A 23,288-nucleotide genomic window follows, 5' to 3' on the forward strand; every position below is an offset into this window, starting at 1 on the left:
GAAATTACCTATTAGAACTGATGGTTTTATATCTTTAACGATATCTTCTAGATTTTTCATTTCTTCATGTTCATGGGCAAAACGTTTTTTCTCAGACGTTAATGAGGCACGCCCCTAAGTGAGGGAATAAGAGAAAGTATTTATTATAAGTATACTGGAACCATAATATCCTGGGATAATCAGTTACAAAGGTATCTGGTTTAACACGTCGTACTTCCTTTCAACTTTTGAGTCTATCAACAAATACCATATGAGCAAAAGTTACATCGTGCATAGCTACCATTTTTGGGACAGCTTAGGACAAATCTATTTCTCTAAGAAGCAGGTAAATCAAATTCACTAATTTTAAACTTGCAAAAGCTCTAGAACACAACTGTAATAACAATTGTATGAAAAAAATCATGCATTTCTTCTTTGAAGCGTTCTTAAAGTTGCCATACCTGTTGACATTTGGTCAAGTTTTTGAAGTTATTAATGATAAAGTATTAATATATTTATATAACACAGCATGGAAGGGCTGGGTGGAAGGGAATTTCATAACTATTATCAAAACAAATGTACTGTTCTTCTAGCTTTTTCAGTTTTTTTCTAGTGTAAAAGTATACAGACTAAAATAGACATAATGTGCCTCCATATTTCTCATTTAATTCTTTCATTCTTAAGGATGAAATAAACTAATTCTAAGCAGATGTCCAGTTTATCATTTTTGCATTATCAAAATTGACTTACTGTAGAACAAATTGCAACCTGATCAATACTAGCAAACTTCCAGCTGTGGCTGGCTAATGAGTGTTCCAGAGGCAACACGATATAGGCAGGACAATGGGCTCGAGACTGATTTGCACTCATTGTCTGCAAACAGGATCTGAGCTGAGGGTAAGCAAGGGGGATGGGGGCAAGAAGTGGCCAGAATTTGTGAAAATTATGCTAGTTGTTTAAATATGTTAAATATTCCTGTACACACACATCTGAAAATTTCAGCAGAACAGTTTAAAATGAGTACCCCGCTAAGACTCATATTATCCTTATGCCTTAGAAAACCTCACTCAAAAGTAGGCCCTTTTCAAACACAAATCTAAAAGACGGTCCCACACCCTCAAAAATCTCACAATTTCAGACAACGTAGTAACTGATACAGACGGGGAAATACATAAGGAAAATAAAATGTTAAAAATAATTTGACTGAATAGCTAGAACAGATACATACCATGGTCTCCCTAGCCACATCTTGTCTGACTGATTTGACAAAAGTTTCCTCAATCTTAGCAAGTTAACTAAAACTGAAACAGAGGTCATTCCCTGAGTCCACTGAAGTCTATCAATTTGACAACTTTGACTTGGTTTAGAACCAGACATACTATTGGATCCAAGCAGGGATTACTCTTTTAATGGTGTTTTTGCTTGATTTTAACAAGAATGAAAAATCTTTGGACAAAGACTCTGTGATGCGGCAATGCGTTGCAGTGCAAATCATGCCACCAAACTTCCTCTGCTGGTCCTCGCACAGTAACCACAGGAGTTGGTGAACAGAATAGGCGGCTACTATTTTTTAATCTTCGACTGAGAGAAAAGCTTCCAGAGGGCACCACAGGCAGCCGCGTAGGTCTGGTGTGTGGTCAGGACTGACTGAGCTGCTCTGCCTCACCGGACGGCAGCTCCTCTTGACTCACCCTTGATTACAAGGAATTTCCACAGAATTATCCTCCTCTACAGATTTCTTATGTGACCAAAATACAGAGTTTTCAAATTAAGAGGGTTATTTCAGCATGTACTTATACAGATCTTAAGTGTTCTCTTACAACTATTACCACAGAAATATTCTGATACAAGCACCTGGTTTCCTTTGTGGGTAAAATGTAAAATCCTCAGCCTCCAGAGAATGCCACAATATTACCAATTTTTGGCATATTCATGCTGGAATCACTCCACTGTCAACACAGGTCTGAAGTCTGCTATTTTCCAGTACTCCGGCAGATGTCACCACAGTCTACATACACATTTTTGACGCATCTCATTTTAAAACAGGAATTTCCTTTAATATATTCAGGGGGAAAAAATGAAGTTTTCTTTTTAATCACCAAAGAACAAATGCATTTGTTATTTTCAAACGAAAAGCTTGTAGCTAGAAATACTTGAAAATATTATAATAAAAAGCACTTGCCCTCATTAGAATTGGCTGGTTTGTTGAAACAGAAATGCTCCATGGAGCCCGACCTTGAGGAAGGTTTCGCAGGAAGCCAGGAATGGGTGTAGTGGAGACCTCTCTGATCTCCCGCCTCCATTTCCCACCAGTTTCTTAATAGCTTCTCAGGCAGTTACTGGGGAATCAAGTTTTAAATCTAGTCTTAGAGTCCAGTCTCCAGGGAGACTGCCCTGGGCTACCACGAGAAAAGAAATCACCTCTAAAAGCAATGCCGCAGAGCCAGCTCAGAAAGTAAGCTGGATGTGATCCTCTACAACCCTTCATGAGCTACTGGCTACAGAAACTAGTGAAGTAAATTGTGCTAGCCAGATGGGTCAGCTTAAGCTCAGATACACTTCTTCCCTATGTTACTATCACACAAAACACACAAATAATCTACCCTTCTAAAAAAACCAAAAACAATTCTAAGCTTTTTTCTTTATTCCGGCTTTGGTCTGAATTAGCTTGATCCCATTAGTCATAATGAATCATGTCTCCAAGTAAATATTTTTCTAGTATATTAACTAAGAATGAAATATTCAATTCTGTGGCTTAGCAAAAATAACAACAGTTATATATATACAGATTTTTGCTTGGAAAATGCCTGTAAAAGAAATCCTATGGTTTGGAGGGGTTTTTTACATTTTTAAATAGATTGTAAAAAAATGATTTTAATTGTTAATTCTGTGGTCCTAAAGGAGCTACWTAAAACCCCCTAAAAATTGTGACTGAGATTTCAAGACCAGCTAACTGATTTGGTTACACAACTCCAATAATTTAGAGGACAGCGTTTTAGGCAGTATTTTTTCTCCCCAGCTTGGCAAACTTTTAAGTTCAGTTCTCCACAAAACAGCAATGCCATGGTAAGAGCCCTGCGAGCTGCTGACAGGGAAGGAAGGAAGAGCTCAGCTCTGTGTGCGCTTAACCTCAAATGAGAGGGTTCCCAGGCCATCTAGTAAAGGCTCCCAAATGCTCTTCTCTGAATGGTTATAGCCAAAATGAGAATTCACTGAGGTTTTGTCAGTCAGCAGAGAAAAGAGGACAGATAGAGCCAGAACTCAAAAGTCTCAATTCTGGATTCCTAAATTTTCGGTATTCTCTCCCTCCTGACACCGGAGAGATGTAACAGTGGTGGATCTCTCAGTGCAGCACACCTCTAACTAAAAAGATTTTCCAGTAGCACAGTATAAGATATTTGCTCTTCCAGCCCTGGCTTAACTAGCTTTTGTACTCTGACTACCTGCTGCTAGGAAATGAGCTGCAGAGGATCGTCCCAAGACAGCATAAATCCGGAGCAGCTCTGCTCTGCACCGCATGTGTCTTCAGAACTCTAATACACTGACATGGCGTAAAGCTCACTGACATTTCCCTTCTTCTTCTCATGTGAAGAGGTAAAACTTAAAATACGCTAAGGAAGAATTTTAATAAAGCCAGTGTCCTGTGTATGTAGCACCAAGTCTTTTATGTGGAAACATCTTCAGGCACATTTGTAGCTGTCTTCTAAGTCCACTGTCTTGCTCTTTTAGCATTATTAAAATATTCATTCATTCAGGAAAAGGGTTTGGAAAATCAGTGATCTAAAGATGTATCCCTTTCAGCATGCTAAGCCTAACGCATTTTCACTATTTTGGGGAAGCACTTCAATGCCTCCCACACAGCAGAGAAATTTTTTTCAGAAGTTCCTATCAGAGGATGTTATTGCTCTGTTCAAATAGCAGTATGAAGACTCATCTAGGTCACACCACAGTTGTCTTAAGTTGTCTTAATAGTATACTATGATGTATAACAAGCAACGTTCCTGCATCAAGTAACACTCCCAAAACCCAAGCAGAAAGTCTTTTCCCTTTGAAATCAACAGATGAACAACAGACTCTCACTTTCACACCTGTACAGCTATTCAGATGGAAGACACAAAGCCATTCAGTAGAAGGAAAGCAAAGCTGGAAAAAGAGGTTATACACCCTTCTTGCTCTAACTTTCCAACTTTTTCAGACCTGGCAACTGTATTTGTGCTTGATGCACTCACTCTTCAGACTTGACAACAGCATCCCAAAAAGTAAAAAAAAAGGGCAATATTTCATTGTATAATTTTTCTCATGACCATGTACTTTCATATCATTTTCTTAACTGTCACAGAATAGGTAATTTGCTAGATGCTTGAACCAAAAAAAACCCAAACCAACTAAAATACTAGGAAGGCAACCATAGCATCTTTAATAATATGTGGGCTGCCTAGATAACAAACTACAGAACACACCTTCACAAGAATGCTGAAGGCGAAGAGTATTAAACACTCAAAAAATTTAATAAAACCTAAGTTTTCAAAGACTCAGTGAAAATGTCACACATGAGTTCTGGGGGAAAAAAATACCATTGCTATCACAGTATCATTTTGTACCAAGAAACCTACTGGAGTTTTTGGATCTGAACAGAAGAGAACAAAGCAACCTGAAAACAGATATCTTGCTATATTARTAGCCACAGTGGTATCTCAGATGTAAAGTAATATGAGCTAAACTCTTTATTAGCAAATGAGTTACAATGTGGACTGTGTTAAGTCAGCAGATGAAGTACGGCGATACAGAAACAATAGCAGCATTCTCTGATGGTGACATTATGCATGAAAGATCTTGGCAATTCTAAAACACCTATACTCCCTAATGGATAAGAGAGGGTCACATTAATATGAAGACATRGATACTCGGATGCCAGGACCTTTCAGTTCAAGAGGCAAAAGTAGTACAGGACTCAGTAGTTAATAGTTTTATGAAAAACTGTTTGTGTTTCTGATTTGAACTGATAATTTTTAGATGTTCGTTGTCAATAAAGAGCACAACAACGAAAGGAAATACGGGGATCAGGCTTTAAGTAAACCTACACCACAATTTCCACAGAAACTTATATCATCATATTACAGAACCAAGTTGAGGGTCAGATAACAAAACAAAATTGACCCATCAATAAAACCCTGAGAAAACTCATAGAAAACAGGTGTAAAAACAGGAGTCCAGGCTGCACAGCAGACATCTATACAAGACATTAAAAAACATGCAGCAAATCTTACAAATACTGCCAATTGGAAGTCGAAAGGCATGGCTGGCGTGAGCCGGTCGCCCTGGGGTTGTGGCAGGTGCCCGTGCTGACCAGCCTTCTGAGAGCACGGCCAAAGGGACACGGCTGGAGGCTCTCCATGATTAGCTCTTGCCATCACCTCGGAGGCATCTAATGCCTGCACTGTCCTACATTAGACACAGCACTGGCGCTTGGCCCATCTCAGAACCAGGGAGGCACGAATCTATTTATATAGACAYTTGCCTCCATTCAACTGTCAACCGCATCTTATTTAAACAAGAGAACAGAGATCAGTACACAGATAAATTCATAAATACACCCGAGGTTCTTAAACACTGAAGAGATGAGAACCACAAAAATAAGAGAACTGTGGACCAAAAGCGAAGTGGTTCATTAGTAAGGAAAGTATTTCCAACTGCAAATATTTTTACTTTATTTGTTTCCTATGGGTTCCTTTCTGTAGAGTTAAAAGCAAAATAAACAAAAAAAAGCAGTTGTCAAAGCATCATGGAAGAAGGAAGAAAAAAAGCATGCAGGTAGGAGTCATGGGAGAAGGTGCTGGAAAAACTCTGCATTGGGAGATAATCTCTACAGGGCTTCCTTTTTTTTTTTTTGCTGCATGCAAATCCATGGTCTCAAGGTGTTGGCAAACTGCTGGGAGGGCTGGAGGCAGCGGCTGGAGGCTCAGCTGAGAGTCGAGGGATGTCTCTGGGCGCTCCCCCAGGAGCACCAACAGGAACAGACAAGCCAGGTCTGAGATGCACAGAGGAGATTGCCAGAAGGATTGCCAGGCTGCCTTATATAGGTTATGAGAAGTCACAAAATATATAAAAAAGTGACGATATGGAGATGAACTCACAGGTTACTGAAGCCAAAGGGCTTGCAGGTGACAGGCACTCTTGTTCAGGAATTAAAAAAAAACAAAAAACAAAACAAACACAATCCTCCAAACTCCCATACCAGGGTCCTAATTCTAAGCCTTCCACCTAACACATGCACCTAAGGGTGAAAAGAGCAGATTCAGACCACATAAATGGACAAGGGAACTTGGACACAAAATTAATAAATATTTTGCTGCCAATTATGTGAAAAAACACAACATTTTGAGCAGCTGATGGTCATAATGGTCAGCAGTAAAACATAGATTTAGGTAACGTTCTTCCAGTGTCAACTTAAAAACACATTATTAGAAGATTATGGCTGTTATAGTTAAGTCCTGTCATGTGTTTAAAATACACTCTCCATGTATATAAGCAAACATGGGTAACAGGCAGGACAAAGTTTATAAATACAACTATTTCAGCAAGATAAGATCTGAGAAGCAGGGCAAGTTAGGAAGCCACAGAACAACAGAAACAAAAAGGAACAAGATGATCATTCATTTCAATAACAGAAAATCATATACCATCCAAATTAGGTCACCGTCTCATCAGTACATTTAATGTATGTTGTGTCCAACAGGAAGGAGTTACATGTTAACCGAACGAATTTAAAACCCAAATTTTTGGTGGTGTCACTTCTGGAGAGAATAACATGGATATTACCTGACAATACCACACCAATCACCTTTTTGCCCTGTCCTATCATACCTGTCAACTGTTTTCTATACCACTCTTCCAGTATAAGTAATACCACAAGCGTTCAAAGACAAAGTAAAGTATTTCCTCTCTGCAAACTTTATATTTCATACAGAGGAATATAAATGCAAGATGATAATGCATAGATTAATTAAAGACCAGACATGGGAATAACTGACAAGCAAAAAAAGGATTGCTTCTTTGGGATAGTACCTTAGCAAAACAAGGCAGAAACYACTTTAAGTAACTTTGGTGACTTGGAGATAGCAGAGACAACCTTTGCTAAGATGAAAGGGAGGCTTTGGGCTCAAAAAGCCACAGACAGTTGCAGTTAGCCATAACTGACCTGATCAAGGACAAAAGTAAAGAGTCAAAATAACTGACATTATTTTGACATTAGAATAAYGTAACATTAAGCAGTATATAAAAATAAAGATTAAAACCCTTTATCAAATCAGCACCTAGAATGAAATCCGAACATTATTTTAAAAGTGGTAACTGCTAAAATTGGTTGGGAGCATATAAACACATTCAGCAACAATAAGACAGCCAGGGTGGGATTCAGTTCAACATTAAGATACTCGATACCATGAGCTCTACAGGCTTCTTCGTGTACTACAGCAGAGCTCTGGTGACTGTTTTGGGAGCATCCACACATATATGACACTGAAATTCTGGTATCAGTCTCAAATGTCCTCCCTGTTCTTCATCATTCTCTAAGCAAAGCCTGAACCTTGTATCCAACTTTGACCAGACCATGGACTTTAATCAGGGTCACGTCCACAGTCAGGTAATTGGTTGGGAGGAACTTTTCCAGATCAGATTGCCAGGGGTCTTCCAGTGGGGGTAGGAGGAGGAAAAGGATGGTAGTTCACATTTCCATGAAAATGGTTCAGAGGACAACCTACAGGATTTTCTGGGAATCTCCAAGCTAATTAATCAGGACCATAGGAATTGGTAACCTCTCACTGTCCAGTGCTCCTCCTGTAACAAAGTTTCATAATCTGAGGCCTAAAACTATCTGACCTTAACTGATGTTTTTGTGTTTGTTATTCAGTTTGGGTTTCACTCAAATGGTCTGAAGTCTTATAGGGGATAAGATCACACATCTGATGGATGTTTAAAACACAAGGTATTTGATTAGACACAATAATGATTGTGCTCTACTAGCAAACCTGGAGYACAAAGCCATCAGAAGTAACATTGTTCCAATTCGACATACTCTTCAAAATTAAGGATTTATCCCTATGTGTGGGAATTCCATTTGAGCCCAAGAGCTTAGGTGGCATACAAAAGTCTTATGCTTTCTTGCAGCTTCCAGGTAAACTTCACCACAGGAGAAGCAAATTGTGTTTGGCAGCCAAGGAATACCCCCATCAGCCTGTCATTCATCACCAGAGGGGGGGGCGGTCTACCGAGCCTCTTTAAATATCAAAATGCTTTATTATTTGCATGATGTCCCTGGGCAGTTCAAGAGCTATCTTGCCCATCACCTTATCCCATTCTTGATAACTGCCTTAACAAAAAAAAAAAAGAAAAAAAAGAGGTTTTGCAATACAGTACTAGAATATGCCAACAATGGTAGAAGCTCATTTCTCATTTTTTGGCAGGGTCAGCCCCTTCTAAATGAACATCCTAATACTGTTTCTCACTTTCTGCTTTGTCAGCTACTTGATACAGAAGAGTTTACTGTCTTTGGAGTTCATGGGTGAAGATCTGGCCACTAATATAGCCGCACCTCACAATGACAGCTTTAAAAAAAGACACAAAAAGTGTTCACCACACATTACACATCCAAGCATATTTCTGTGATTAACAGAAAAATTGCTAACAGTTGAAGTATGGGAAAGAGGAGCAATGTGGGAGACCTYACCCATTAGTGTATTCATATAGTCAGATACATTCCTCAAGCAGTTCCTATGATAAAATTCAGAGTTAAATAACAGTCCCAACTGCTTATACATAGTCTCCAAGTACACAAGACTGCAAAAGCAAATTAAAAAGTGTAATTTAATTAAACATTAAAACYTCAGTGCAAATGCACTGGTATACCTAATTAGGCATTTCAAGAGGAGTGATATCTATTTCAAAGAGYGAATTCATATTGTTCAAGTGACAAAATTCTAATACTACTACGATCCACATCTCTTCCTCATCCCATTTGGGGAAAAAGTAGTTTCAAAAGGTGTATAAAGCATAATGAACAGATTTTTTAAAAACTCTAACATATAAACAACATTGTAAAGTCTCCAGAACAAATAGAGAATAAAACTATAGACAGTACAATAAACATAACCTTCGTCACAAGCTCTTTCACCACAACATAGGAGAAAAGCTGGTCATCAAATTCAGTTTAATGAAAAAAGATGGTTCCCAGGGCAAAAAAATCTCCATCTCCCCAAGAAAATGAAAACACAGCTGCACTTGAAAAATTTAAAAGCCACAAAGGAAAAATCTGCCTTAAAGCCTGATAAGTGACTTCGTGGCAGCTTTTGGAGGGAGGGAGGGAGGGAGGGGGAAACTGCTCACACTCAGGTCAACAGAGCTCCAAGGTAATTTTTCCTTGGTTTGCACTGGTTGAAAAACTATGCAGAGTAAATGAAAGGAGAAACAATGGTTAAATCTGTAATCATGCATTGCAACATTATTGATCAAAGGACAAAAGGGAATTAAAATGTTGTAAAAATTAGTTTATTTGGACAGAGGAATTGCTGCGTAGGAGTCCTCAGAGATTCTGTTATTTCTCAGCCTGCCAAAGCAATAGATCTGAATATTTCTAGGACAGGAAGGGTCTCCACACCTCAACTAAAACTGTTTTGATCAGGCAGTTTTTGATAGGGCAAATTTAAACGGACTCTCATTGCATGGGTTTCCTTTGATACACCTCCTTAGTAGTAAGAAATAAAAACCAGGTTAGTTTATCCAAGAGATCAGGTGAGCTAGGCCTTGGTTTGATGAATCTTTGCAATGGAAAGATTTCTAATAAGAAAATTCTTCCCATCATCCAATTTTCTCACAAACCTTATTCCTTCTGCTTCTCTTATCTCATTTCTAAGAGTTTGCAACGTCATCCTACTCTTGTAGCACTTTTCTGCAATCAGCTAAACCCAAAATAATTTCCTAAGTGCACCCAAGAAAGGCGCTGCCTCTCAGACAGGCCGGTGAAAGTAACCAGAGGGTCCAGGAACAGTTTAACTATTTACATGTTGTAAATATGACTTTCCAGCAGTTGTATCACAAGCTTCAAGAGGCTTAAGCTATATTTTTCTGTTTTCTGATAATCATTAAAATTATTTTTTGAACATTTAGCTACAGTAGAAAACCAAGACAAGACTTACAAAGCCCTAGACCAAAGACTAGCTTCCTTATGCCCAGCTCTGGCCACACACTGAGATATTAATACCTTCGCTCCAGCTGGCTCTTCTGAAGGTCATGCAGCGCAATAAGCTGCAGGAGGACATGCCCACACATCCTCCCCTGCCTCAGGGCGGCCAGACTTGGCAACTCGTGCTGCGAGGCCTCCTAGGATAACCAGGCACGACTTGTAACATGCACTCAAGGCTCTGACTGCTCACATCAACATCTGGACGCAAATTTGCCGGCAAGCCAAGCTGTGGTCAGCCCTGATCTATCTCAGGCAGCTGTTATGTCTGGCCATCACAAACAGTTCACAAATACACTCCAGGCAGGACATGAAATTCAGTGGACTGCTTTTTGGACAAAATACAAAAGAAAACCCCACCAAAAAGAATAAGCAACTGAACAGAAAGGAACTTGCAGGCTGTGCAAGACACTGATTGTTTTTGGCCCTGGACAACAGAAATACTTGAGCATGCCAAAGCTCAAAAGTGGTGAGGAAAGGATACAGTCACTGAAGCCACCACAAATTTTGAAAATGTGCAAGAGAATGAGTTGCTGTGTACTGATAGCAACAACCTGCCTTCTCAGCTCGCTAGCAAATTAGCAGCAGCAGCAAGAGGTGTCGAACAAGCAGTCAGAGGAACTGAGTATTGGGGAAGAAAGGCTGGTCAACCACCTTAGCAGGCAGACACGCAACTGAGACCTGTTTTACTGCTTTAGAGCCGTGAAGTTCCTATACTTCCATCCTCCACATCACTTTGCTTCTTTGACACAACCAGAAAGTGGTTTTAGTCCAATTATAGTATTTTACAATCATTTTCCCAGTCTCTAAGGTGTAGGAAATCGTGCAACAAACCATTCTTTTCTGGCAACCTCTAGGTTTCATCAGCCACTGAAGATACACAGGCCTTTGCTCATCCATGTTTGGACCCAAAGCACTTTGAGATTATTAGACGAAAAGCAAAAAGCATTAAAAAATTCATTTAAAAACAACAAGGGGAAAAAATGTGTATCTTACATAAGTAGCAAGTAGCAGCATTCTTCCACACCTCATCAGACTACTTTTGTGCTCTCTGACAAGGGATGTCCACAATGACCTGTATGACATTCTCCCACCTCAGTGTCTATGATCTTACTATTTTCCCTGTAACAGCAGGAGTGAACGGTGCTGTGATGCAGTTTAAGAAACCAACACAGATGATTTTGGCAGTTACACATCCTGATTGCAGAATGCAATCAGCTCCTGATGCAAGGGCACGAGAATTACAAAATACCCTAAATATTTGAAAGGTAAAGAAGAACACTGCACATGAGTCAGCCTAAGCCTTTCTTTACCAACAGAGGTGAGCAAAAACAACGTCAACAAAATGCTAGGTAAAAATCTGAAGCCAACTGGGCTCTCATGCATTTCTTTCAAGTGGCTCACAAACTATTAAATGCATAACCACCTTTTAAAACATACCAGTTTCTTCATTTTGGCACTTGGAATACATATGTTTCTTTATTTTGGCACATGGAAGGAATGAGGTAAGGGTGACTGATGAAGTCTCTCAGCAGCTTCAAATTCTGACCAGTGTTGATAGCACTGCAGACCACAGCATCTGCAACATGAGCTGTGTCACTGTGCATAGAAGCTATTTGATGCAATGTATCTCCATTCTCACAGAAGGATGACATTTTTACAACACCAGGAAAACATTCTCTTCAAAAATATTCTTATTCCCTTTTAAAAACACCCTTGAATGTTATCCTAATAGCATATATATACATCTTCACCCAAGACTGTGCTAACAAATAACAGTTATATTTACAGGGGAAATATTAAATCCACAGGTTGAACATTTCTTTCCTTACATATTTTTTAACTGAACTGCTGAAAAAAATCTCCTTACATGATCATCCCTAATAAAAATGGTGCAGGAAGTCCCAGCATAATCATGCTCCCACTGAAATAGCTTAAGTGTCTGTCTTTGATCTACTGCACTTACAAAAGCAAAGCAGCTTGCTACACTGAGAGATAGAAATTGCATTAGTATAATCAAACAAAAAATATGTTCTTGCCTTTGTCTACAGACTGCAAATAACTATCATGACATGTAGTGGAATGAGAAAATTGTATTACCTTTACTATTAAACCCTTTGAGTCAACCATCCATATCCTTTTGATAGCCACATCTTCAGATACCCCTTCTTTTTCCATAGCCATAACAATGAGGTTTGCTATCCCCAGTGCAGCCTGAAGAAAAAAAGAGAGAAGAAAAGTAGCCTGCAAAACTAAAAATGAAAGCAATCCCCTCCTCACTTGATTCATTTACCCATTATTTTAAGTAAGTTTCTTAACTTTATTTATATATATATATACAATAAAACCAGACAATTATTTTTTCATAAAGTAAATACTAACAAACAAGAACTACCATTTAGTAGTTAGAAGCCAGAGTGAAAGATATAATACAACCTAAGATGGCATCTGTAATATGGACATCATAAGAAAAAAACTCTAATATAAATTGTTAAAACTAACACTTATTCCACATAATCATGTAATACATTAAGTAATTTTCTCCTCTGAAATTTAATTTTGTTCAACAGATTTTTTGGCAATTTAAACCAAAGGAAACTGCGCTCTGCATCCCAGAAAGTAAAAAAACAGTCCTAAAATAAGTCCTGCTCCCAATCTTTCTTTAAAATGTCCATCAAGAAGGTAAGTCTCCTTTTACCTACTATTCATATGTTTTGTAACTCTAGACTGATCTTGGCTGTGCTCCCAGTGAAAACAGGGGCAAGAAAAAATTCACTTATCAATATTTGCTGAAACATGTATCATTCCTACCAGGTTTTATAATATTTCATCAAACAGATCAAGTGTCACACGTGCATGGATTGAAAAACAGGCAACAGAATGAGCCAACAGAGCACTGAGTAATTCTGATTACTAACTCAGTATAAATATTTATGGGGTTGCTTCTGATTCTTGTTATTCATTATTCGGTTTCCCTGAGAATCAAGCGAAATTCCCCTTTACCTGCCTAACAGTTAAGAAATACGTAGTTTTATTCAGCGTAAGCTCCCATGACAGGGATGATATCTACCATTAACTCTTTGCAGTAACAAGCACATTGACAACATTAATGGGAAAAAATAAATATTAGGCCATGGATTCATCTCCATTGAGCATGGARAAAAACCAGGGAAAGGAGCTTCAGAAAGATGGACAGTCTTGATGTGAAAAGCTTTGACACATGCCAGATGAGAGTTAACGGTACTGTAGATAAGTGTGATCTTCACTTTTGTGAAGTTTAGAAACAGTAGCTAACAGTAACTTAGGAAAGTTTGCACTGCAACAATAATATCARAAATTATGGGCATAAAAATCTTCAGAAATGGATGATCTTGACATGCAGAATACTGAAAAACTCTAGTAGTGATGGGAAAAATCAAAGGGGAACAGCATCTTATTAGGTAACACAGACACTGATAAGCACATTTTACTTAATCTCTCTTTGGTGACCCGATATGTTTCCTCAACTTACCAAAAATTTTTGCTTGATTGTTTATATTGAGACTAGCTTGATGATTTACAGCTGAAAAGGTAAGACTTGAAGTTTTAAAAAGCGAACAGACCTCCTCAAAATGTCTTATGAAAAATATGAGGCTTGAGCAGATGATCTAGAGATTTTTTTCTAAGTTTACATTTGAATTAAGAATTAACTTTCAGCAGCTGTTAGTGATCATTGTACCACTTAATCTTCTTGTGAACAGGATACATATAATTTGATTAAATATTAAGAAACTCTTCTTGTGAAAATTTTTCCTTAAGTATAAAACACACACCTCTCCAGCTCCCTGGAATAACACTGTGTGATCTGATAACTTGTTCTTAGTGATACGCAGAGCTGCAAGAAGACCTGCAACAGCCACAGATGCAGTTCCTGAAATAAAGAATGAGTATCTTTGATTAGTCTTGAAATAATCTAAAAGCATTAAGCATACACTTTAAATAATTTCACAGTATCTTTCAGCTAAAAGATACAGACACTCAGGCTAATAAAAAACATTTGTTGGAACTAGAGTTTGCTTTACTTTGTTTTTTATGAAAAAGAAATATAAGTGGGAATATCTTCAGAGTAACATTAAATAAAATATGATTGATTGATTAATTCTACTTAAAGGGCATAATGGCTGGTGCAATCAAACTATTACAAAGTATTCTAGTTAAGATCTTTTGCAGAAGAAAAGGATGGGACAGCCCAGACAGAAGTATTTTGAAGGACTCAAGGTACTAAAAATTAAGAATGGTCTTATTCTCCAAATAGATATCTGCATTGATCCTACTGAAGGTGACCAACAGCTCTTGGGAGTTCTTGAGAAAGGAAAATCCGATAATAGCTATAAGATTGCAATAAAATTTGGCATCTCATGTGGAGGATGTAAACATCTACAGAGGAGCTAAGGTAGCTGAAAGAGCAGGACCAGCTTATTGAAGTCACAGACTGTCCTACTCCACCTGAAAACCACTCAGACCTCCAGGCCCCTGAGAAAAGGGAGGGAGGGGGAGGCAGGGAACCAACAATCTCTAGGCAATCTAGTGACCTTTTATTAAAAATTCTACTTTTTCAGTAAAGCTCTTCATACAGCTTAAGAGCAATGCTTTTTATGGAATACTGAGTAGACTGTGCATGGCAATGCTACCATTACAGTCCATACTTTACCCAGCTGATTAGACAAAAGTAATAAGCACCAATACAACTTTTTGGTTATACAATATATATGGAATATGTGTGTGTGTGTGTGTGTGTGTGCGCGCGTGTGTGTTTATATGTGTATATATATATATATATAAACGTATACTGGAATAGAATAACAGTTTCAAAGAGAGGATCCACCATTTCTAGGAACCTCACATTCAACTTCCACGTTATAAAATTTATCCTAGCTGTTAGAGCACAGAAGTCAGCCTTTAAGAAAGAAAACTAAAAGCTACACATGATAAAATGTGTGACTGATCCTCAGTGTGGGTGCAAATCCAAGAGTGGATGAAATGGAAGAAAGGAAAAGGCAAATTCAAACATAGGAACTTGTTTTATTTTGATTTCTTAGCATCTAAAACACTAGAAGTACATTTTAAATTATCTTTGAGTTATCCCACAGGAAAAAAGCTTACATTTAGTTTTACGATTTAGCTTGTGGAGGTCCTTCTTCCCCAAATTAAGACCACAAAGAATGAGATACCTGTCTGTCTTTGAATGGAAAGAATTTGGCTCTAATCATGAAAAAATCTTAATAATAAAAAGTAGGGCAGTAAACACCCCTCAAGGAGTCATCTAACCCAAAATTGTGCATAAATGCAGGATCATCCATATCTCTCATTTCTGACAGATTATTGTCTAACTTGTTCCTAATATCTTGTTTTGAGTACTCCTGTGAGTACTCCTCTTCAGGCAACCTATTCCATTCCTTCAATATCCTTTTTGTTGGAAATCTCTAATCCAAATAGTTTCTTTTTTCTACTATGGCCTCTTGTCTTACCTATCCCRGGAAAACATATTCTTTTCTCTTTGCAACAGGCTTATATTGTACTTGGAGACTACAGGTGTCCCAACCCCCTCTTCTTAAGTGCAGCAATCCCAACTCTTCCGTGCCTTTGGAAGGTTGTGTTTTCCTAAAGCACTTATCCCTCATTTCTCTCTTCCGGACTTTATCCACTTGTTTCACATCTTCCTTGAACTGCAGCACCGAAATCCATACACAACACTGCAGCTGAATCCTTACCACTGCTGAGCCTAGCTGTCACCTTCTGTCATGCTGAAGAAAGTTGTATTTAGTCCCAGCACCTGAAAACTGGCTGTTCAAGTCTGACAACCCAACTGTTCCTTCTTCCTGACAAAGTCTATTGGGAGAGTGAAGATCTTTCTTCCTGGACACCAACTTCAGGTAACAGGCTTACATTTTTCACAAACTATCATTGTCACTAAAGCCCAGGCACAGTGTGGGCAAAAAAACAGATTCCTTATTCCTGCAAGGAGTTTGGATCCATTAAGTACTGAAAAAGTACCCGAGAAAGTGCAATAGCTATCAGCAAGTTTGCAGAACCTATAAAGGCATCCTGTATCTGGAGGAGATGTGGTAGTGAGGTAGATGGTACCAGCAAAAGTATTTTGCTAAATGTGTCTTTTTAGAGGAGATTCAGAAAAATTGATAGCAGACAGCACTGATTTCATCAGTAGTGAAAAGAGGTATCAGTCACTGATGATAAAGAACTGAAAGGGGAAAAATGGGTTTCAACAGTCCTTGAAGATTTATGATGCCCATCTGATTCAGAGAGAGCGGACCTGCAGGGGGATGAACAAGGGCCCTGAAGTTTCCCTCTTGTACAGTTCTGGGAATGAGAACTGAATTCTTCCCTCCTTAGGCAGCGGTGGCATTGACTAACCCAAGGATACTGAAGGTGAGGCTCTAAAAGACTTTGAGAAGTCAGAGATAGCTTACAGGGAGGAGATCTACCAGCTCCTAGGACTCTGAGTGGCACAGCACTAACTGAAATTGTCTACAAGCCAACTGGTTGCTTTTGAGGTGAAAAACCATACTGTTACTGATTTTTTCTTCAGAAAAAGTGTGAAATAGATAACCCTGAATGATGCACATTTGCTATCTACAGGCCTGCTTTTCCACAAGCAAAACAAATTTTAAAGCTCAGATAGCAGTAACCTCTATATTGTGCTCAAAGATGTTCAAAACATACATTTATATTGCAGGCACACAGAGTACATAAGCTTCAAATACATACAGCTAAGAAACTAAAAGAATACAAGCAGTAAGAAACACATACTGGTTTGAACCCAGACCCTCTTTATACTCTTGGCACATAGGAATACACAAAGTAAAAGTACACTCTTAATACATTGACATCACTGACTAAAGCTGTTCCAGACTCCTGAGGATCGGATGCTCAGCTATCAGGAATCCACACAGACAGAGAAAAAAATGTAGAGAAGAGTCATCCAAATCCTTTAGAAGATACTGCTTTATGTATCACCTCTTTAAAAGTAATCAATGAGGAGCTAATTTAGTGCTTCAGCAGAAAACTTCAGAAATTCTGTCTTCTGTTATTTTTAGAAAATTGGCAAGTATAAGCTTCTAGCAATAAAACTGGTCTGAAGAGCAGGGTTTCTGTATCCCCATGCCTCCAGGCTACAGGGAATCTGCTGYGGCAGAGGCATGGATTTCTTTATAACTACAGAGAACGGGAATCTAACTGGAGTTAAGCGAGCTGATTCTTAGGACTGGACTCCATTTATTAAAGTTCTTTAAACTTTCTTGAATTTCTCTGCAAATCAAAAAGGCACTGTAGAAAGAAACAGTAAGTAGAAGCTAGAAGCAAGAAGCTTGACAACTTTCGGACTAAAGGTTGGTAAAAATATGCATTGAAAACCAAGTTAATAAATGATGTCACTGCTCATGAAATGAGTCTCCTTAAAATTCCAACATTTGAGACTCCTGAAATCCGGCCTTTGCTAATGGTGACACTGCCAATCCCATAAGGATACTCTCCATCTTTTGAGATACCATGTATACCCAAGGAAGATGCTCCGTGAAAGTTGCGGGCACCCACCACCTCACAGCAAATGCACAGCATATATGAGCATATACTGACAAACTGATTTTTGTAATGGATTTTGTTTGCTAAGGGAAGATACAATAATCTAATCAAACTGGAGCTTGAAAGCCAAGAGAAGGGAAGTGTGTTCCTTAAAAGTTGCTTAAGAAGATGGCAATCATTCTGTGGAAAAGATATTATGCATTTTTCCAGTCATTATATACACACACTGCTGTTTTAAAATACATGAGACACATGTATTTTCTACAAATCTAAAGCTCATCAAGATCCTTACAGGATGTCTCAAGTGACTCTACAAAATCATCTGCTTAAAATACATCAGTTGGGTGTTGAAAGTTGGGTTTGAATAAGTTGTTTATACATAAGATCTGAGTTTGAYAAATGATTATGTTTTTTAACAAAACATAATCCTTTGTAAAATTTAAGAATACATTTTAAAGTTAGAAAGTCCCTCATAAATTCACTTTTTGAAGTAGATCTACCTGAACAGTTCAAAAACAAGTGACACAAGGACTAAAAAAAAGAGTTTGTTACATGCTTTTGATTAAGAATTTTCCCTTCTGTCATCGGAAATAGAGGACACCTTGTTCTTAGCCCACTTAATGTTTAGACCATACGAAGTTGTCATTTTTGGTCTTTTTATTACTTGCTCGGAGAGCTGAGATCATTTACTCTCTTCTCCCACATTTCTAAAAAATACAGCTCCTCTGAGACATGGCTTCAGGAACAACGACTGTCAGGCTGAGGCACTTCCACACCGCAATTTCCAAGAGTTAGCTTCTTCCTTTCCCAGATGAAATTAAGTCTTCCTCTGGCAAGTGCCAAATTGGCAATGGCCAAAAATGAAGAAATAAAGAAGTTAGACTGTGTTCTAAATTTCCCTTGGTACTCTACCAAACAACTCTCATAACCTTCAGCAAAATCCCATCTTTTGGATGCCAAATGCTTTCTTCTATTTTATGTTACCCAGCTGTGTTTGCAGGAGAGGAGAAGGAAGCCTGCATAACATGTCTTATTCCTCAGACCATTGATCTGGTCTCCCAAAAAAGAAAGCTGCCTSAGAAGGCAGCATTTTAAGGCTGTTTCCAGCCTCTGAAGCTTCTGAAGCCTCTCTCCACCAGGAGCTGGCCAGGGTTGTGGCTACAGCAGCACCCGGCCATCATCAGAGGAGAYCCTGGGAGCTGTGTAAGCTGTCCTGCAAGATGCTTGCTGGTGGCAGGGACATCCAAAGCTATCTGTACAAAGACTTGAATGTGTTCCTACAGCTATGAAAATGAATCATTGAATTTATCATGAATGGGAATACTGGGATCCTACATATCTTCATGACCGATGTACCGCTACTAAGCTTGAGCTAGCCAAATGCCCTATCACTRTGCATTAACAGTTGTAATACCTATACCTACTGCTTTTACAAATTCTATTACCATACAATCTTGCATTTTAAGGAGAAAGAAAAGAGAAACAAAAAGTGAATAAACTATTACAGTAAATGTCAGTAAGGTTTTGCACTGATTGTTTGCATGGAACATGTGCTGTGATTTCCTGTATCTTCTTTAAGAAAGGGATTCACAACTAAGGTTATGACAGGAATACATAAAGGCTTTAAATATTGTATTTCTTATGAACCATGGTTTGTACAGAAGAGCTGCTCTAAAAATGGTATTTTAAAAGTACATCTGTTTCATTCAGCCATTTGACTCTAAAAGCATAATAATCCAGTTTTATGACAGTACTGAGTTCGCTATCACTGTTTGCTGCTGGCAGCGACTGTCATCACTCCTCATCAGCAGTTTGCCTGATTTGCTCTTCCTGTAAGGGGGGAAGCCATCAGCGTGAATAGCAGATCTGTTTAACCGGAACTGCTCTCACTAATGGCATGACCTTAAATTTCACTGTGAATACTGGCTCAAGTTTTTGAAAGGAATCAAAATGCAATCCACATTGAACTGCTGCAGACTGACCAATTCTCATGAATGTTACGAAGCCGAAACTGCTTTACTACCGTCATCGCAACATGAAGGAGAGGAGCAGCTCTCCCTCCCTCTCCCCCAGAGCACAGGTTAAATCTACTGTGTGCAAAATAAAGCACGTCCAGGGATATTATTTTGAAAACTGTTTCTATTTTCCTCCCCYAAATTCTGGAAGAATAATCACAGTAAGTTTAACAAAGGAGGATATTTTTCTGAAGAAGTGTAAGCTGCTGTGAAAACAAACACTAGTTTCCTAGGAAGAAGAGTTTCCTAGGAAGGTGAATCCTTTTCCAAAGTCTTGAAAAAAAAGATCTTCGATGTGAAATTTCAAAGAGCACAATTCGTTATCAAGTCTTTGTATTCTGTCTAAGTTTCTTTAGCCTTACTTGTTACTATAAACAGCACAACTGAGCATGAATATGCCACAGGAAATCCTAGAGACCGAGGCCTTTTTGGGTTGGCACGTGAAGCTCTCTGGAGCACAGTGTCTTCCTTCAGCAGATGTGGCAATTAAAGAAGGAGGGCAGGGAAAAAGCCCCAAAACACAAAGTACAGAGAATTTTTATTGAATGTAGCTCAATTTAGATGAGCAAGAAATGCTTTATGACTCTGAAATATTTGTCCATTATTTAAAGTTTCAAAAAAACCTAACTTGTAATCAAATTTTAGTATTTGCTTTATGTCATTTTCCCTCCATCACCTTAAAAAGCTATTAAACAAAAAGAGGGGAAGAATCTTTGCAGCATATTCTAAAACCTGAGCTATTCTGGACTAAAAGATTAGGAAGTGGTAAAAGAAAATTCGTATTTTTTAATACAAAACTTAAATCATATCTTAATGTTGCCATTCTTCCAAGTAATAATGCAGAGAGTGCCAGAAAAAAAGCCATTCCCCTCTTTTATGCCTACTGGGAAAAAGGTGAGAGTAAAGATTGTATCTAAATTGTGTCATTTAAAATCTAGTGAGGTAAATCTGTGGGTAGCTCCTATGGAAACTTCATATAGAAATTGCATCGCTGCTCTCTTAAAAGGCCCTTTCAAGGCTCGTCCACAACACAGAGCCAGTGCAACTCAATACCAACGCACTAGTTTTGCCTTTTCCCCTCCCTCGCTCCCCGCAGTTTGGGGCACACGGTAGYGCCCGCGCCCCGGTCTCAGAGTTGAGGGGAAGAAGGGCTGCCGCCAGGTGCTCTGGCTGTGGCCAGCGCTGCAGCAGCCCAGCGCTGCCGTGAGGCAGAAGGCTGCTTTTTTCAAGAGATGGGACCTCCCGCTCCTTGGCATAAACTGCCTTTTCGCAGCTTCATACACGCAGAGCCAAATGCAGTGCCCCGCTCTGCAGCCATGGCACGCAGACAAAAGAGGAGGAAAGTTTCCAGCCACGGAGAAACTGAGCCTTCTTTAAAGATCAACCCTCTGGTATATTTGCACAGAACTATGCTTTAGCATGTCATAGATTTACACTTGACTACCGTTTGCAACTATCTCTTTTATGAAGCGTGTATGAGTGGAAACTCAGCTGTGGTGAGATACATGGTAGAACTGATTTCTTGATTTCTGCCAAATTTGTTTGCCCCAAATGGAGGCTTTCTCAGGCCAGGACATCCCTCCCAGTGTGATTAATACTGGCAAAGTGTTTTCTGTCCTTTAGGGCTGCCACAGTTAGCATTTGTCAGTCCGGATGCATATTTACTGCATAACAAAAGCTATCATTGATACAGAAACTGATCCATGATGAGGAAAAACGAAACAGGAGAAAGCAGGGAGAAGTGTACCAGAGTGTTCCATAAAAGTGTACAAAAGCTGCAAGGGGGTATCTACTTGAAAGCATACACATTTTACTGTAAATTTACCACTGAATATTCCCATTAGACAGGTGATATCATGTACATACTTACTGGAAGAAAAATATTCTTCAGATAACCCTAGAGTAAATGTCTTAATTGGAATTTTTTTTTTTAGTTATAAAAAAACAAAAGTCTGTTTCACCTGGAAGCATATTTCACTTCAAGTTATGAAAGAGGCTTTCTATAGTCTACATTTAGTATCAGAATTTGAGATATATGGTATCAAAATGTGAGCTACTACATATTATTTAACATTGCATTTCCCAAATCCTGGGTCAGAGAATGAACTGGAAAAAAAAATCATCTTAAAAAAAAAAAAAAAACCTCAAACCATTTTCAAATTGATTTCAGGAACTGGAATTTCCAGATACCATTTGTAATATTTCCAATGTTAAAAAGAATTAAATGCTAAAAAGTTTGTGATAGGGAAATTCTGATTTCTGAGAATTACACTGATTTAAGATTAACATGGTCATAATATAATCTTCAGCTAAAGTTTTCCTAATTATTCAAATGGTACATTCTGCTAAATATTTAGTATATATTTAGCATAAAACATGTGTAAGATGGAATAATAATCTTAAATTGCATGTGCTCAACATTTTTTTTAGGTCTGTTTCTTTAATAAAATTTTGTTGCAATTAAACTGCACAGCTGTTAAAAACAAATGACATCTAAAGCCATGACGGATACTGAAGCTATTTACATGGAGAGATTGCACTGTTTTGGAATTATTTTGGTTGGCATTATAATACAGGTTCTGGGCCCATAACGGGGGAAAGCATTGCATCTGTGGGCACAGTGAAACAGAGCTAGAATGCTAAAATAAAAACTCACAGAATTATACTGCGTACACAAACATTTTTAATATATTGGCTTATACCGCAAAAGTTTGTCATTTTCCATTGAGACAATTTTAAAGTACTGTGTGTGGGGGGGGGGGGGAGGATCAAAACAACTAGCTGAAACAATTGGCCCATACAGAGGCAGCAAGGCTAGAGAAAGTCTGGCCACTATTTCATATTCAGCCACGTCAGCAATGCCTGAAAAAACCTACCATGTGGTAAGTGTTTAGAGACCCATGTAAACTAAGTGCATGGTTACAGAGATGTGGAAACTTGCCTTAAGCCACCGACCATGCCTGAGCAGCCAAAGCTGCTTCAATGGCCACCCCAAAACCCAACTGGGTGTGGAAAGGCACCGCCGTGCCACCCTGCTCTGCCACTTCCCGAGGAGCAGGTATGCCCTGAGCAAATCCCAACCGGGAGCCAGGCATACACTACCAGCCTGCGACAATGGCACAAGCAGAACCGCAGGCACCTAGGCTGTCTCTGAGTGGATATTGCTATGTGCCCCCCGTTTAGGTACTCAGCAGATGGAGTAAAGATTTCAGACGTTGCAATTTTGGACGTGCATCTAAGACTTCTTTAACCTCTCTTAAGAGCTTTGTGCAACACCATGTAGGAGCCCTGCACAGGGAATGCAACAGGTTCGTTTCCCCAAGGGGATTTTCAACTTCAAACCATGGATCCCAACCCCATCTCCCTCCAGGGAGGCTGATAAAGCAGGGAACATCTCCCTCTTACTAAACGGCTCAGTTTCACAACACAATTCCTGATTCATTTTCTGGGGTTGCTCCATGTCGAGGCAGGACTTTCAGAGG

At 38.9% G+C, this 23,288-nt stretch overlaps 1 protein-coding gene across 3 annotated transcripts in view; it reads right to left on the reverse strand.

Moving 5' to 3' along the window:
* The window catches only part of ME1 (malic enzyme 1), a 202,661-nt gene that overhangs the window by 15,442 nt on the left and 163,931 nt on the right, over positions 1-23,288 (reverse strand). For all 3 annotated transcript variants that reach the window (XM_026080234.1, XM_026080236.1, XM_026080235.1), the window contains exons 8-10: positions 14,026-14,123; positions 12,314-12,427; positions 9-114 (exon numbers count right to left, since the gene is read on the reverse strand). In XM_026080234.1, coding sequence (XP_025936019.1) covers positions 9-114; positions 12,314-12,427; positions 14,026-14,123 — 318 coding nt within the window. The remainder of the gene's footprint in view (positions 1-8; positions 115-12,313; positions 12,428-14,025; positions 14,124-23,288) is intronic.

The sequence above is a fragment of the Apteryx rowi genome, unplaced genomic scaffold, assembly GCF_003343035.1.
Source record: "Apteryx rowi isolate R43461 unplaced genomic scaffold, aptRow1 scaffold_512, whole genome shotgun sequence".
Classification (NCBI taxonomy): domain Eukaryota; kingdom Metazoa; phylum Chordata; class Aves; order Apterygiformes; family Apterygidae; genus Apteryx; species Apteryx rowi.